Source organism: Pogoniulus pusillus, chromosome 7 (assembly GCF_015220805.1).
Source record: "Pogoniulus pusillus isolate bPogPus1 chromosome 7, bPogPus1.pri, whole genome shotgun sequence".
Lineage (NCBI taxonomy): Eukaryota > Metazoa > Chordata > Aves > Piciformes > Lybiidae > Pogoniulus > Pogoniulus pusillus.
In genome coordinates this window covers 18,449,337-18,467,814 of record NC_087270.1, presented here as the reverse complement: position 1 = coordinate 18,467,814, position 18,478 = coordinate 18,449,337, and the positions used below count along the sequence as shown (strand labels likewise).

Sequence of the window (18,478 nt, the reverse complement as noted above, 5' to 3'; positions counted from 1 at the left end):
AGCAGAAAAGAATTTTGACAGTTGTTATTCCTGGGATAGCTGAGAAGAGTTCTCAGTATTTATCAGGATGGAGATATTCAGGTCTGGTTCTTAGTTGCTCTGAAAATAGAACAATACATGGACTAAACACAAATTATTTCTTTAGTAGAGCAAGATCCATCACTAAAAATATAAAAAACTATTTACAAGAAATGGTATAGGGTTGATTAAACAACAGTGATACAGAAATTCCAACCCTTAAGACAAAAAAATTATAAGAAAAAATATTTGGGAAAAAAAAAGGTAACTGAACTTTGCCCCAGTGTAGATATAATAATTGCCTACAATGACAGCTTTTAGCAAAGTTAAAAGAATAAGGATATATGTATGGAAAAGAAAAAGATTACTTTCACAAGCTATGTATTAGTAAATAATCTTCTAAGCATTAGTAACTTTCAAATAGGACAGACCAAAAAAAAGGGATATTGATGTATTTGGTACTGCTCAGTTTTCAGCCTCTGAAATTCCTGGATAAAGACTAAGCACACCCATAGCTGAAGCAAACTACCACTGCTGCCTTCAATGAAGTTCAAAAATTCTACACCAGCAAAGCAGCCCATTCCTGCACCTATCTCCTAAACTTTGTGTGATCACTCCTTTTACTTCTTCTATGCATACAGTGTTTTTGACAGCAGTACAGGAGTTACCACCACAAGAATCTAGAACATCATTCAAAGCAGATATAAACCACATCTTCATTATCAGGTAGCATCGCCCTGCTCACCTGTCATGTGAAAATTTCAGCTGCTGAGTTTGTTGTTCATGAGCATTAATCAGAAGTTTCTTCAGTAGCTCACACTGTTGGTTCAAGTGTAAATCACGGATTTCTTGCTCTTCGGCACTGTGCGTATTGATCATCTCAGACCACTCCTTAGTGTGCTGTGCCACAATCTCTTTGACCTGTGGAGAAGTAACAGCAGCTTTGCTAGAGGCCCTCAGATAGGCTAGAATGTCAGCTATTACTGCTGCTGTGGATGATGTAAACACAGTTGTAAAAAAGATTATAAAGAATGCAGCTAAACTGTGAACAATTAAGTTATTGTGCTAGTTTGAAGCAGGGTAGAATGTTTTGGTGAGAAGAACTAGATCATAGGCTGTGAAAGGAAGACAATGGTGATGTCTACTCCCCTCAGAGTCTTGCTGAAGAAGAGACGAAAACATTAGATAACACTCTTGCCATTTTCGCTCATTCTGCCTTGGGCTGCTGGCTGAGCAACATCTCTCTAACACACCCTCCACTCACCTTTGCTTCTTAACCTCTTGGCTGAACCTCTGTACCTCTATTCTTCCTTAGAACTGGGGTAAGGTTGAGAGGGGTAGGGGGAAGGTGCAGGAGTGGTTGAGAGCCCCTCCTGGGGACTCAGGTTTCTGGGAGGGGAGTTGTGTTTCTGTATTACCTTTTACCTTGTGTATTTCTGTCTATAACTGTATATACTGTAAATATCTGCTTGTATGTTGTGCTAGCTATAAATATATAGCTTCATTTATATTCCCAGCGCTGGCTGAGACTAGTCTGGGTAACTTCTAAAGTGTGGGGGAGCGGGGAACACCCAAACCATCACAGTTACACAACTGAAGTTGCTTCACAGAGTAGCAAAGCCACTGAGGACACTATCGTGTATGATAAAACCAGATGTAAACCAACCTCTACTATCAGTGCTCTATTATCTAAAGTGCTCTGAATAAATCTGCTGCACTTAAGCTCTTGACTGTACTCCTGTTATTTTAAAACCACTGCTGACACCGAGTTCATAATGAAATGGTTTCACGTTTTTGGTTGCCAATGAAAATGTATATATTAAAAGTAGTGAAATTAACAGTGGAAAAAAACTAGTGAGCAGGATTTCTCTGAGAGCTTAAATAGAGTCTTTGCTTTTGTGGAGACAGTTTTACACACACAGTCAATTTACAGAGAAATCTAGTATTTAATGCAGCCTGAATCTGGGCTATGTATCTTGGGTTTCATTCAGCAGGGGAACCTAACAAGTATTCTTCTATTGCTTATCTCCCAACACTCACAATTATTCAAGTTTTGTAAAGTTCCCAAAAAGCACTACTGTATACAAATTGTCTCCAAAGAAACCTATTTCTGGGTAGTCATTTCAACTACTACCATGACATCTGGGTCATCTTCTATGAAATCTAAACCTTTCTCTACAAATAAAAAAATGGCATCACACTGGTCAGAAAGTGAAGAGACCAGTGGTAATATTTGAGGTGTGGGCCCACACGTGGGCTCTATATACTGTGGAACACATTCTCACACACATACTGATGATCATGAAAGAAGGGACCTTAACAGCCCCAGTTTCCATTCTGCCCTGGAGAGACTCCTCTGAACACCTTCCTACACAAAGATAAAGGTTGTGTAATAAAGCTGGACTCCTAATGAAAAAAGTGAGCAATTCTGTAACAGATCAAAGTGATGACATGAAAGGCAGACTTGGATTTAACTGTGGTTAAATTAGTGGTCCCATCTCAAACCAGATAGGATTAGAAGCAGAAGCAACTGACTAAGAGCTGTTCAGAGTTTTCTGCAGCTGTCAGAAAACAATCAAAGCATTTTGGGGCAGAGTGTTGGTACAACTAATACAGGCCTAATTCATCAGGGTGTTTAAGAGTGAATGTACTTTCAGCAAAAAGAGCCCTACTTATTATAGGGCGTGTGGGTAAGCCAGAGTCTATCAACTAAGATGTAATATATACACTGAAGGATGTGGAGAAGTTAGTGGGAGTAGTTATCTTTAAAAAGATGTTAAAAATGCAGTACAGCCTTCAGAGCCAGAAAAAAACATGTGGATTCAGACTTAAAATGGGTTGAAATAAGTGTCTGGATGTCAGTAAGAAGAGAAACTAAATTTTCAGATATTTTTAAAGCATTGAGGGCACACAGGCCAGTTGCCCTCTGGCACCCACCTAAGGCATTTAAGTTAGGACCAAGTTTACTGCAAGCTCCTTGTGCTGCTGATGCAAAAAGGTGGGCAGTTATGAAGCAAGATTTATCACACCAAATGCTGGAGATGCATCTCATGTGTACAGGACTTTAAACAACTGGACACTTCAACTAGGCTGCATGAATCTCCTCTCAGTAGTGACCTCATTTGGCTTACCATCCCTTGGAGAGATCTACAGTGGACTTCAGGGGAGATAAAAGTCATGTTTAGAATTCCTGGGTAAGTGCACTTTTATTTCAGTGCAGAGTTTCCAGATGAAGCCAGCTCTATCCACAATTTGGAGACAAAAAGCACAGGTAGATTCAAAGTCCCAGGTAAGTGGACCACAGCAGAAGAGGGACCACATACTCAGAAAATTGCTACAGTCACAGTGTCATAAAGCATTAATAAGCACTTAAAAAGACAAAAGAAGCAGACCACAGCTGTATACCAACACATTTTGTCACAGAAGCCAACACCTTACACAGGTCTGTAACTCAAAATGCCTTCCTGCAGAGAACGCTCTGACTGGGCTCTGTCTTCTTTCAAACATCAATAAAATTGGAACCATGACAGACCTGCCCAAATATTCTCCTCCACATGTTGCTGCTGTGTGACTCTACCATATAGTCTGCCACTTAGGACTGGGTTTCAGACTAATTTGGAGTAATTAATTGGAAGTGCAGGAGATACTATCATATGAATTCTGATTCCTAGTCACAGTAAAAGTATTTTACATTGCCCTAAAAAGACAGGCAGGCATTGCAGTAAACAAGGGTCCTTATGCTTCAGAAGAATCACGAAACAGTGCAGGGTTCTGCACTTGGGCCACAACAACCCCAAGCAGCTCTACAGACTGGGGACAGAGTGGCTGGAGAGCAGCCAGGAAGAAAGGGACCTGGGGGTACTGGTAGATAATAGGCTGAAGATGAGGAAGCAGTGTGTCCAGGTAGCCAAGAAAGCCAGTGACATCCTGGCCTGTATCAGGAACAGTGTGGCCAGTAGGACAAGGGAGGTTATTCTTGCCCTGTACTCAGCACTGGTCAGGCCACACCTTGAGTACTGTGTCCAGTTCTGGGCTCCTCAATTCAAGAGAGATGTTGAGATACTGGAGTGTGTCCAGAGAAGGGCAACAAAGCCGGTGAGGGGCCTGGAACACAAACCCTATGAGGAGAGACTGAGGGAGCTGGGGTTGTTTAGCCTGGAGAAGAGGAGCCTCAGGGGTGACCTCATTGCTGTCTACAACTACCAGAAGGGACATTGTAGCCAGGTGGGGCTCTTCTCCCAGGCAACCAGCAACAGAACAAGGGGACACAGTCTCAAGCTGTGCTGGGGGAGGTATAGGCTGGATGTTAGGAGGAAGTTCTTCCCAGAGAGAGTGATTGGCATTGGAGTGGGCTGCCCAGGGAGGTGGTGGAGGCACCGTCCCTGGAGGTGTTCAAGACAAGCCTGGATGAGGCACTTAGTGCCATTGTCTAGTTGACTGGCTAGGGCTGGGGAATAGGTTGGACTGGATGATCTTGGAGGTCTCTTCCAACCTGGTTGATTCTATGATTCTATAACCATGACTACTGAAACAAACATTTAGCTAGTGGAAGCCATGGTGAAAGCAAGTACTTTGTGACTTGACTGCAAAGAGTGTTTACACAGCCCAAACGCAGGCCCTTGAGATTTTGTTTCTTTGCATACTGCAAAACACCTGCCTGTGTTCACGGACAGATGTGCTGGTGATGTGCTCCTAACTTTAAAATCAGCACACAGTCTAAGAAGGCGATTACAGCTCCTCATAAAACAAACTTTTCTTGTTTGCGGGGGAGAAAATGGTTTTCTTTTCTTAAATATCCTGCAAGCTAGAAGTGTCCTTTCAGGCAGAGCAAGATACAGCCCAAAGAGGAGGTGGTGAGGGATTTGGAAAACACCAGTTATAACACTTGAAATACTCAATTGCACGTACAGACAACCTTAGAGCTCATGACCATTAAATCACCTGAAGGCTAATTTTACTGCACATCTGTGATACACTATGAAGTTCTGATGTAGTAAATTCAGTGTACATCACTGCTTTCCTTCAGTTTATTAGCCTCATAGGACTATTTCATTTGCACTAGGCTGTGCTCTTGTCCTACTTTCCACTATTATGCCAGTGTTGCTTATCCAAAGGGATAACAAAAATAAACATTAGCTAACTTCTCTCTTTCCTGTTCTACAGACTGTGTTTGCAATTTTGTCCTTTCATCTGTTCCTACACTGGGCCCAAGACACTAATTAAAATCTCGATAACAAATTTTCTTTTGAGCAGCATGTATGCAAGATGTTTGTTTAGTCACTAAGTTCAAGGAGGAAAAATCTTTGAAGTAATCTTTCCTGTTTTTTTTTTTCTTCTGGACCTACTTTTCAAATGTAGGACAGTAATTTGCATCTGCAAGGTTAATTGCATGCAATGTACACATTGGAACATTCAGATCCAGTTTAAATATTATATGCCAAATTTGGGTTGGATGTTTCCTCATGACAGAAGACTTCTGTAGATGGAAAGGTCTCTGGTGCTAGAAGTGTACAAGCACATTGTGACACAGAGCTGCACTGGAAGACATGAGCTGTAATTAAAGCTGAATTATGGTACAATCCCATGTCAAAATTAGTGGGACAAATGCTGAAAAATGTTGAACAACTGTTAATTAATCAAACTCCCACTATATCAGTGTAATGCATTCAGAATCTCAGAATTTAATATCATTTAATTGCACCTACCTTCATCTAAGATAAAAGTTAATTTCCCTATGGTCTTAAACAATGTTATCCAACTGTGGCTTGCAAACCTTTAAATGATCTCCAGGAATAATCAAAGGCTCCACACACCACAGTTGAAACAAAAGAAGTCTGTAAGAATACTACAACAGGTACACAATCTGTACAATTTTGATGGCATCACAGTGAGCAAGACACTGAAAATCTAGGAAGAAGACACAGCAGGAGATGACTTGCAGAGGAGTTGTTCAGGACTTATCCAGCACACAGAGGCTTGGCATTTCAAAGGAGCTTACATTTAAGTCTCCCTTGAAAATGTCATCCTAAAACCTAACATAGGAGTGGCCAAAAATCAATCTTTTTTTTTTTCCAGGTATGGATTAAATTGAAGGGAATCATTTTGAAAAGGAACAGAGCTCAGAAACTGCACACATCTGAAGACAGGGAAAATGTGAGTCACATTTACTGGATTTGTAAGATTAATTAATGCCTGGGTGTCCCTTGTGCACAAATTACATTTCTTAACTGCAGACAATGGATGACACAGGTGAGAAGCAAAGAACACAGAAAAGAGTATTCTATGCAATATAACTTAAAATGAGTTTTGGAGCTTATGTCTGGATGATAGGGATCTAGTGCTCCTCAGAGAGTTTATTTCTCTAGGAAACAAATGAATTATTCACTTAAATTGTCATCAAATTTGCTTTTCTTTAAGGAAATGGTTTTGGATTTTTCATATGGGAAGGAAACTGGGAGACCAGAGAAAACAACAGCTTTTCCTACATCTTTGGCTGAACAAGCAGCAACAAGAAAGAAACCTTCTTTCGAATACCAAGATCTTCTTCACATGAAATAACAAAACCACAGAACAACTATGGAGAAGATGAAAATTGAGTGATTCTAGTCTTAAAGATGTGGATGCTTTTGTTTGTATTTTCTATACTTGCCTGACTGTTTCCACAGCTTTCAGCTTTTACAGTAACTCTCCTGTACTTTTCTCCCTTTAGATACTTTGCTACATGAATATGCCCTCTAGTTTTGGTATCTTTCAGAGACTTGAAACCATGTCAACAGGTGGTAGATAAAACTTCCACAGGAAAAACAAAGTCAGTGAGCATAGCAGTGATACAGAAGTATAGAGGAAGCTGATTTAAGCAACTCAATGTGAGCCATGAATCACAGCTTGAGACCACCTTCTTAAGGAGAACTGTGGCTGAGCCATGGAACACTTTTGTTCTCCAGCATCTTGGAGCAAACAATATAAGTGATAGACAGGGGAGAAAAATAGAAATAAGGCATTTGTTTCAAGAGCAATTTGGTCAACTCTCTTTGTAAGTGGCAGATTAGCAAGTATTATCCATGGTGAGAATGACGAGAAATGAGAAACAAAACTTATTTATGTATGTATTTTGGGAAAGTATTTAACACCCAAATTTCATAAAGCACAAATTCTCTGTTTAGCTAGAAGTGATCCAAATGACCAGTTCCATTCATGAGGCACTTTCTTTAAAAATTTCCAAAGGGCAGCAAATTGATGCTGTTTTCAATTTTTTTTTTGTAAGAAACACTTTTAGACACTCAATTACTCCTATTCTTTTCAGTGTGTTATCATTGCTGAAAATCATTCATGTGCTTCCAAGAAAACTACCACTTGAATCTCAAAAATTTCTCTTTGAGATGTTGTGTATGTTTAAAATTGGCTGTTTGCTTACCTTAGACTTGTGATCTGATGTTAGTGTCTGAATTTTAATTTCCGTTTCTTTCTTCAATTCAAGACAATTACTTCCCCTAAAAAAAAAGGAAAATGAAAAACGTGTGCCACAAGTTAAACATCTTCTCATTCAGTCAGCTCTTACTAATTAAAATGTTAATCAAAGTTGAAGTGCTGCAGCATATTGGAATGAAATTATTTCTTCTGGCAATTTAGTCACAACTTACAAAATATTGTTGGATTAATGATCATTCAATTCAAACACTACATGATTAATCCTAGATTGGCCCAGCAATTATTCTGTTGCTCAGGATGTCAAGCATCTGTTTACAGTGCTTGGTTCCTTTTCCAGGCTTAAAATACCTTGACCGGAGAAACCAGTTTCTGTCTGAAAACTTACAGGCATATTCACTGCCTTGCCATGATTGTATCCTGTCTGAAAAGTATTTTCTGTTGCCTGCATTTTTTTTCTTAGCTTGCATCAGAGAAAAAGAAGTAATTTGAATAACTCATAGGGCAATTTGGGCATATTAAATCTGAATGACTGCTCAAAGTGTTAAGTGTCCCTCTGTGAAAAAACAGAAGTGAATGAGTGGCAAAGAAGGGGGCCTTGAAAACAGCTTCGACTGATGTGGATGAATCCAAGCCATCAGATATATGACTGGGAAAGGAGAAAATCTTGTAGATAGGCCTCATTCTTGCAATAAGATGAATTACCTATGCTTTTTGGGTCAAGTTACTAGGGTTGAATGCACATTGTAAAGCTTGTTTAATGCAGGAGGCACACACAATTCTAAGAAATGGGCTGATAAATTGCTTGCAGAAGGGCCCTGTTGAAGCTGCCATAATGTGCCTAGGGGTTAGGAGATGGATGACTTCTGCCTCTTAATCATGGAACTTTCTTATCTAAGCCAAATTACTTGGGGCATGCATTGGGTGTGAGAGATGTACAGAAAAACTATTCCCTTGCCACTGTAACAGGAATCTCATTTGCAGTCTCATCAAAGCCAATATATTTTTGAAGGCTTTACCAATCCCTTTTTTTCAGTGAAGGCCTTTTATAAGAGAATACAAACTCATACATTGGAAGTATCTTTTTTCTCCTTGGTCTGAGATTACACAACATATGGAGCAGTCTAGTTTAACATCACTGTAATATTTCTGTTGGATCATTCACTGCTGTAAAATGGTGTAACTCCACTGAGCAGATGGAGCCGCACTCATTTTATCACCTGAAGTTAGTCCTAGTAAGAATGGTTACCGCTTGACTGCAGTAACACTAATCCACACTTGCTCTAGAAAAGAAGATTCATGAAACTCTTAACTAGTTTTAATCCTATTTTAATATCAAAGTACTGCTGAACTTGTGTAAATTAGCAGAAAATGTTATCATCAAGCAGTACCACAAGAGCCCTTACTGAAAACTGTAGTTTGATGTGCCTTGTGTTCCCAAGGGCCACTAGAAGGCCTAGTAATTTCTCTTCTAGTCACAGCAAAAAAGGTTTTGTAGAGATTTAATAACACACATTTGACACTTTGGAAGTAATATAAGGATATAGAAACAGGTTCTGATTACTGTTACCTCTACCTGAAGAAATTCAAGCATCTGGAAAGGCACTGTCTTTCATTATCCATGTGGGGAGCTGTGATCAGAGGCTGACTATAATTTATGTATGACTTGTCATGCACTACAAAGGCATTGCTTCTTAGATGAATCAAATATTTTATCCCAAATTAGTCTAAACTGTTCAGTCATTGGAGTTTCCAGAATCCCAGACTGCCACACCATCAGCTGATCCCTTCTCTGGAAATGTAGCTTTCATTGTTATCTCAAGGCAACTTCCAGTTAGGCAGGATATTATGAGAATTACTCCCAACAGCAGTGGCATAGCCCCTGGTTAAATCATCAAGTCACAGCTGGGAACAAATACTCAGGGATAGCCCAATGAAGTGTCACATATCCATGTTCACACATACTTATACATTTGAACTTCTAGACAGTCCTGATAAATTAGAAGGATCTTTATGTACCCTCACTCCATTTCAGAGTGGCAACATGAATGTACACATCCACATCAGCCTCTGAGATTTGTTAAGTATTTGAAGTGTACAACAGAAATAGCACAGAGAGAAAAATCCTATGAGTGAATCAGCATATGATTAAAAAAGTTCTACTTTGCTGAACAATGTGCAGTTGATGTGTCACAAACAGATTATGAAAAACTGCACAAAATCATAAGAGAAAGTCTTCTATACACCTATCAAAAAGCCTTTTTTTCAGGAAGTATCCAACAGTATCAATCTGAATTCCCTGAAAACATTTTCTTTTACAACTTCGGTTGCTTGTAAGAGTTCCAAAATGACAGCCAAGGAAATGGGGGATGCCCTGTACTCACTGAACCCAGGATCCCTTATTAGATTGTTTCACCTCAATAAAGTCTATGTCTCAACCAATATGTTCAGTTTTAAGCATGTCCTTAAGCATACTGCATAGTTGGTATGAAGAGAAGTGTGTGACTAAGTACCATGATGAATGGGCTTTCAGGATAGAAAGCCTGTGCTGACACTGGATTTGATTTGGCTGTTAATTGGACACCTGTAGTTCTTTTTGTAGCACTGAAGAGCCATAAGATGGCTCAGAGTTCTGGAGTACACAGAAAGTATGGAGTCATGGCAAAGAACACTCTTCAGCTGTGTTTTGGTCTATGTCTGGAATAGTTTTTTCACCTCTCTTTCCTCCCCCCCACCCCTTTTCTTTTTTTCCTTTTTGAAAACATTTTATGGTAACTTAAAACTATCTTAAAGGCTTAAGATGATGCAAGTAGCAAATGAAACTGTCTCAGAGAATCAAATTGTCAAGTAGTCTTATATTTGTCCCATTTAGAGTTACTCTGGAAAGCACTGTTGCCCAGTGCCTTCCGCTACTGACTGCAAAGAGACAGCAGCCATCATCACCTTTGATTTTCTGATTTGCCTTCATTTGCTGTTTTGCCTAGACAGGTAAAGGCACTGTCATCTTCTTAGGCCAACAAGGCTCTTTTATATTAGAAAGTTTCAAGGCCCAGCTTGACAGGGTGCTGTGCTTAAACTATATTCTTACACTGAAAGGTTGGACTAGATGATTCTTGAGGTCCCTTCCAACCTGGTATCCTATCAATCTATGCCTGAAAGGTTGGACTAGGTGATCCTTGAGGTCCCTTCCAACCTGGTATTCTATCAATCTATGACTCTTCTGATATGAGACTCTTAAATATCAGAATACAAGGAAGTATCTCTCACCCTACAACAATTAGTTCAATGTCCAGGGCTCAGTTCATTGCCACTGTAGTAGCAAATACCCTGACTGTAATTGCAAATCCAGCTGCATCAATAACCCTCTGTTACGGTATATCCAATGGAAATTGAACCAAAGCCACATTAATTAGTCATGCAATTGATCCCTCTCACTTTGCAGTAATAGTAACTTTCTGGAAGGAACTACTTGGGTTATAAATACTCGGGTTCTTATAGTTCTCCTTTCTTGAACAAAAAAAACCCAACCCAAACCAAAAACATGAGCTTTTTGAAACGTGTGATAATTCTCCTTACCTTGTTTACTTCTGACAGTTCTATTTCTGTTCTACTGCAAGTTTATACAAGCATATTCAAAACCTACTGCCAAGTAATTTATAGAATGAGAAGTGTTTGTGGAAGAATCCAATGCCAAAAAGGCAACTATGATCAGTATTCAGTTGGTTGCCAGCTGTTGTTGCCAACTGACAACAATATAGAATTAAGGCCAACTATTGGCATAGCTTGATGTAAAATGAATAAAGTAATACCTGCTTTGGGCCACAGTATTACAGTCTAAACACCGTCTCAGTGAAATGCCAGTGATGGGTGAAAGGTGGAAGGGAGACACTGCTGCTAGATAACACAACAGCAGCAAGCCAACAGCAGGTCCTGATACTTAATTTCAAGTGGGACTGTTAAGAGGTACATTTTCCTGAAGTCACTAGCATCTACCACGAACTTTTCTGGGACAATTAAGAGATTCACGCAGATAATGCCCCAGGCCATTAGCTAGTGCAAACAATTTGCTGAAGTCAAAGGAGCAATGCTAATTTATTCTAGAGGATGATCTGAAGTGCTTTATATTAAAAAGAAACTTCAGCTTGACAGCTTGGCAAAACTATTTAAAAGCATTTAGAAGCCATCTTTTTCCCCAGAATGAAATTATTGCTACTTTCTTGTCATTAGAGCTATTGATAACATTAGTTTGCTCTCACTGAACAGGGAATTCCAGGAATACAGTGAGACAAGATCAGACCACAGAAATAAAAGTTTGAGGCAGCTCCTTTGCTTTTACTTTTTAAACTCTGACAGTACTAGGGAAGGGCAAAATGAGTACAACATTTATGACCCATTGAAGAGTCTTCACTGAGCTCATACTCAATTTTATGTAGGATGCTGGTTCAAGGTGCAATTCATTAAAAAGGTCGTTCAGATGGATGAATGTTTTATTCCAGAACACAAATCCATAAAAATCCACTTTAAATCTAAAACCAGAGAAAATTAAAATAGTATCTTACCCTTTCTTCTTGATTGCCTTCTCTAACATTTTTTCATATGATACCTTTTCTTTATCATATTGTGCCACTATTTTGTCAATTTGTGTGCAGTGCAACTTCTGCATAGCGCTGTGTTCCTGCAAAACAGTAGGACATTACAATTAGGTTGCTGGATTTTTAATGTCAAGTTTTCTTACACTGTAAAAATATCAGTGTACCAACAACTTCATACAGATAACTTTGACAGTGGAAGGTAATGTTTGTCAACAGGATAACATTGAAAATGGATTTTAATCTGGCTTAGCCATATGGCATTAAAGGTTCCAGAAACTCCACCATAAATGCTAAAATATTTCTTCTTTGTTTGAAGAATTAAAATCCACATCAGCCATTAAAATATGGTATACCTTAAAACAAAAGAATGATGGGGAAAAATTCCATCTTTGTGAATAAATGTCCATGTAAGTGCAATGTAAGAAGTAAGACTTACAAGCTCGGATCATACTGTTCGCAGCCTCTGAATGCAGAGAACAAAACCCAATTTCCCCTTTCCTTTACATGTCTCATACTGGATACAGCGCTAGGCCCTTGGTTACTGCAAATCAAGTAGCTCTAAGTCCAAATATTCACTAAAACCAAAATCATTAACACCTGACATCCTGAAGATCTGTCCCATAACTCCTAGTGACAGCAGTAATCTTATCATTAAGAAATTCCAATTTGCTGCAGAGCAACTCCTTTTGCAAGCAACAGTAAGGTCTGCAATACATGTGCAGACTGCAAATGACCCTTACCTTGTTTTGCCTGTCCCCTCAACAAGGCAGCATGAACTGACCATAGAGGGCTACCTGTGGAGTATTACACATTAAATCTAACCCACTGTCACTACTATAGTTATGTGACTTACATAGCTGGAGTGACAGAGGAGGTTATCTATGGAAAGGAAGGAAAAAAACTATTGCTCTGATGAAAAGATGTTTAGCATCATTATGCATGTTATACATTTGGATCTAGCATGCAGCCAGCTCCCCTGTCCATTACAAGACTGTACCAGAAACAACACACTTCACTTAGTACTTACATGTAGACTTGATTACTGACTTCATGTTCTCCCTTATGAGAACAGCTTCTTACAATGATGCAAATATTTAACCACAGAAAGCACTCACTACTGAATTACATTACAATAGATAAAACTGTTGTTTGTTAGTTTATGTTACTTTATTAGTATCCAATTGCTCCACATATTGTCTAATGGTGACAAAATCATGGAATCATAGAATCCTTAAGGTTGGAAAAGATCTTCAAGATCATCTTGAAGCACCACATCTAGGCATTTCTTGAACACCTCCATGGATGGTAACTCCACCACCAACCTGTGCAGACTGTTCCAATGTCTGACCTCTCCTTTAGTAAAGAAATTCTTCCTAATATCCAACCTAAGCCCGCCCTGGCACAACATAAGCCATATCCATCTTAGAAGCATTTCCCTCCCTCAGATGAGCTTTGAAGGTACTGGATTTGCAGTGGAGAACCTCCAGCAGACTAATACAGACTCTTGCCTTCCTTTCCTAGCCCCCACCAAGCAATTCCACCACCAGCTCCTCAAGGACTTCCTCTGAGGATGTCTTCTGGCTTCCCTTGGGCCAGCTCTAGAAGCAGACCCAGGAGGATGCTCCATTCTACCGTGCCCTGGCTGCTGTCACTGTTGCTAGGTGACAGCCCTGTGACACCATGGTTGACAAACCCCCTACATGCAGCTCTGCCTTCTCCAGGCCCCCAGCTGTCCCTCTGCCCAGCATCCCTTGAAGGAAGGCCTTTGGGGTGCTGGCCCGAAGGCAGTTCCTCTGGCCCAGAAAGATATCTGCTAAGCACAGCTTTGAGTGTCCCTGCACATTCATCAGGACATCAGGAAGATGTGAAGAAGAATATTTAATACTACATTCCTTTGGCTGTGGGGATGCCTCAGGTGAAAGAGGGTTTTTCATCAACTCTGCAGAGACGTAGAGAGCATGCAGGATTTCCTCACCACTTCTCACCAATGCTCCAAACCTTACATTAATTAATATGGCCTCTTCCAGGACGCGAATTTGTTTTATAGTTAATTTTACATTTCTTCTACCCTCTCTAGTCTACTGCTCTTTACTACTACTTTCTATACACCTGTGTTTGCCTTACCACTGTTTCTTCCTCTAAAATGCTATTTAAAGACATTTACCAAAACATTAACACAATGTTGTGATGCTTTAAAAATATCTAGTCCTGGACTGAAGCTGAGCGTTCCAACATCTGCCAAGCACATTCCTAGGGAATGCATACAGCTTCCAGATTTTTTAATTTAGAGTGGGGAACTGCATTTTCTGTTCTGCAGAGAATATAACAGAAAACAAATAGCCTCCATCAACATTAAAACATGCCATCTTCACCAGGGAGTATTTATGCTGACTAACCAGGCAAGAAAAAATACGAGCAATGAAAAGAACATCACAAGCTTGACAGCAGCCCAGCACAGGTGATGTGACTGAGAGCACCCTTCAAACTACCAACTGTGGTAGTTTGGCCTGGCTAGGGACCAGACGCCCAGCAAAGCTGCTCTATCACTTGCTTTCTTGGACAGACACAGGAGAAGGAAAATATAATGAAAGCACCAGAGTCAAGACAGAAGAAATTTAATAAGATGCAAAGGTTGCACACAGAAGCAAAACCAAACAAAGATGTTATTCTCTACTTCCCATCAGCTTTTAAATAGGGATGGTGATTCAACCACTCCTCTGAGCAGCCTGTTCATGGAAGATGCATTTGTTTGTGCACAATATAAACAGAGCTGAAAGAGGAAAATGAGCTATGAACAACCTTCACATGAAAGGCACAAGGAGCACCATGACTTAACTCCCTACTAGAGGTCACTTGAGTAACATGACCTTCAATGCCTGGAACACTATATAAAATGAGCTGATGCAAGTTGGATTTTAAGTCAACACTCAAAGGAAAATTGATCAGAGCAATGCTGAGTCCCATGATTTCTAAGAAATGTGTGTAATTTTGTAGCATCTTAAAACACACTCAGAACATTTTGTATTCAGATGCAAACAAAGTTTCAGGTGGTAAGGCTTTCTAGACTGATTCAGAAAATGCTTGCAGATAAAAGCTCTGTGAAGAAGGCCCTGGGGGTCCCTGTGGACAAGAAGTTCACCATGAGCCAGCAGTGTGCCCTTGTGACCAAAAAGGCCAATGCTTTTTTTGGGATGCCTTAAGAAGGGTGTGGCCAGCAGGTCAAATGATGTTCTTCTCCCCCTCTACTCTGCCCTGTACCCTTGGGTATTGTGTTCAGTTCTATGCTCCCCAGAGAGGGAACTACTGGAGAGTGTCCAACAAAGAGACACAAATATGATTAGAAGACTGGAGCACCACTCTCAAGAGTGAGACTGAGAGACCTGGGGTTGTTTAATCTGGAGAAGACAGAGGGAATCTGAGCAATGTTTATCAATATTGAAAGGGTGGGTGTCAAGAGGATGGGGCCATTCTATTTTCAGTGGTGCCCAGTGATAGGACAAGGAACAATGGGCACAAACTAGAACACAGGAAGTTCCACCTAAGCACATGCAAAAAAATTCTTTACTTTGAGGGTGATGGAGCAGTGGACAGGCTGTCCAAAGAGACTGTGGAGTCTCCTTCTCTAGAGACTTCAAAACAACCTGCATGTGTCCCTGTGCTACCTGATCTAGGTGTGCCTGCTTTACTAGGGAGGTTGGACTAGATGACTTCCAGAGGTCCCTTCCAAACCCTACTGTACTCTATGACAAGACTTCTCAGGTAGGTCTCTGATGATTCCCTCAAACCTTCTGAATCTGCAATTTGAATTCACACAGCTTTTGCATGGCTGTGTTCACAAACTACATTTAATAATTGTATCACAAACTGAAGCCACAGTTTAGCAAGAGAGGCCACTTGACTGACATAAAAAGACTCAAATCTCAGCAAGAGTATCCATGGGAAAAAAGTAAAGAATCACATATAGTTTCATCAAGGGGAGCCTGAAGCAGAAATCACAACTCAGTCTGCTGAAGAGGAGCTAAGTTCCTATGATACAAACTGTTACATCTGACTGGATTCTCCTTAAAGTAATGCAAATACTCCTGTGGAAAAGTGTAAACTGAAGTCTGGAGGATTCTCATTAGAGAATACAAAACCCCAAGGAAAAAAAGAAAAATGAACTGTCATTTCAAAATCAACAATCCATTTTGCAGAATTTCATTAATCTGAGAGTGCCAGGGTCTTTTGTATTGTTGTTTTGCATTGTTCCTTTTTTTCCCTAGGCTGTTGTCTTCCTTATCTAGCTGTGCTCAGCACTACTAGATTAGCTTCTACACCGCTTAGATCAGAACTCTTTCCTCTCAACCCACTCTCTCTTCCACACTTGCATACATAAGTTTCCCATAATGCATTTTCCCAGGACAATTTTAGATGGAAAAGTATCAAAGCTTTCTTTCATAAAAGAACTTGAACAATTCACTTCTGCTTACTTATCTTTCCAGATCTCTGCAGTGTCAATAGTTAAATAAGAGCAAATCTGTTTCTGGAACTGTCTGCCTAATACAGAGGCCTCCCTCAAGCCTATCACAGATAACTAACTGCATAGCTCTCCTGCTCCATCCCAGCTGCTAAAATTCATTAAACACAGTGATTAATATACCATGCACTTCGCTAAGATCATCTGTGAGCTAACTACCACATTTTTCTGCTCAGGCTTTCCAAATTCAAGAAGGTGCCCTTACCAAAGCAGGCTCTAAAGAGGCACTTCCTTGTTAGGACTTGCACTCCGTACTTAAAACCAGTAGGACACAGGCTGGCTCAGATCTTAAATAGCTGTGCTTGAGCTAATGTTGAAAGCCCATGTGAGTGTACAGCATTTTCAGATCATCACTGGCAACTTTTTGCTCACATGAGAGGAAGCAAGTGCAAGCCTGAACAGATGGATCCAATTTTTTAACATTAGCAAATGGAGTCTTGACTGAGATATCCTTACACTACTGTAGGTCACATATATCAGAGACATAGATCATTGAGCATGTCTGTTTTCTACATAACCATTTTCATTTGCCAAAGGCTGCTACAGCAAACTGCTGAATGCTATCCAGTGAATGATGAAGTAGTGTTTAAAAATAAGAAGCCCTCCAAAAACTCAACTTTGTGAAGGTCTAAGAAACTGTCCGTGTCTGGAAGTGCATATGACAGACACTTTGCTGAGCATGGGCTTTGCACACAAAGCTGATTTTCCTTCTGCACGAAATCATTAAGGAGGCTGAAATGTTACTATTGAATTTTCTTACACTACTTTTAATAGTTAGATCTCCAAAGTGCCAATTATTGAAAGCAATTTTTTCATACTTCATTCCACACAGTCCTACATCCAAACAGCCAGGAAAAAAAGCCACAAAGATGAAAATAAACAAACCAACCAAACAAAAATGTCCAGACAACTACATTATGTCAAATCTGCAATGAAATCTGCACAAACTGCAAAGGACTAACTGCTGTGAAAGCCCAGAATGGGTTGTATGCGTTACCAAAATTCCAAAGTTACAATAATTTCTTCACTTATTATGCCTCTTTCTGTAACAAGAATAATGGTGTACTAATGGTAAAGGGCAGAAGAAAACTGGTTATGATATTGGTGACAGTGTTGTATGTATTTGGAGCATCAAGCAAAAAGCTGACAATAAAGTAGATTAACGGATTAACAGATGTGTGAGGAGGAATAAGACATATGATTTTTCAGTTACACATTCCAGTTTTCTCTGGTGGTTTGGCAGCTTCTCTCGTGCCTGCCCTCAATGCAGCACATTCTAACATTGCACCTTTTTTTTTTGCAAGCTGCCTGTCAATAGGTCAGGCAGGAGGCAGCCAGACAAAATCATTACCTGAAAAAGATGAGCTTTGGATGCTTATATGGGTCAAATGTACATTTACTGGAACTCAGTAAGACACACAAAGAATTGCTAAAGGAAAAAAAAATGCTCACTGGAGCATACTTCAGTATATTTAAGACACATAAGCCTTTCTCGGTGGTCCAACTACTGTTCCTTTTCCACCACAATTTAATTAGTAGCATGTGTGCCTCAGAAAGCTCTTAATGATCATACCTTTGCATGTTTCTTCTTTAAGGCATTCAACTCTTTCTGCTGTTTCTTTAAATGTTTTATATAAGCCTACAAAAAGAGAAGTTGGATCAATTTTTCTGTTGTCATATTGACTTTAACTAGATAAAATCCTAGTTATATAATTAGGAACACATCTTGAAAAGCTTGTGTCCATACATACCTTCATTTGCTTCAAATCTTCTATCTTCACTTGAGGAATAAGATCTATACCTAGGAAGGTATTGATATGGTTTATATAAAACTTCATAAGTACTAGCATACATCATTCTTTTAAAATTGAGCTTTACCACAGAAACTTACATTTAAGTTAGTCAATAATGGTTTTCACCATATAAA

The 18,478-nt window shown here is 39.7% G+C and overlaps 1 protein-coding gene across 7 annotated transcripts in view; it reads right to left on the bottom strand.

Moving 5' to 3' along the window:
• PLCB4 (phospholipase C beta 4) overlaps window positions 1-18,478 on the bottom strand; it is a 214,762-nt gene that overhangs the window by 11,942 nt on the left and 184,342 nt on the right. For all 7 annotated transcript variants that reach the window (XM_064146107.1, XM_064146111.1, XM_064146110.1 and 4 more), the window contains 5 exons: window positions 18,303-18,352; window positions 18,125-18,190; window positions 12,003-12,118; window positions 7,433-7,508; window positions 764-939 (listed from right to left, as the gene is read on the bottom strand). In XM_064146107.1, coding sequence (XP_064002177.1) covers window positions 764-939; window positions 7,433-7,508; window positions 12,003-12,118; window positions 18,125-18,190; window positions 18,303-18,352 — 484 coding nt within the window. The remainder of the gene's footprint in view (window positions 1-763; window positions 940-7,432; window positions 7,509-12,002; window positions 12,119-18,124; window positions 18,191-18,302; window positions 18,353-18,478) is intronic.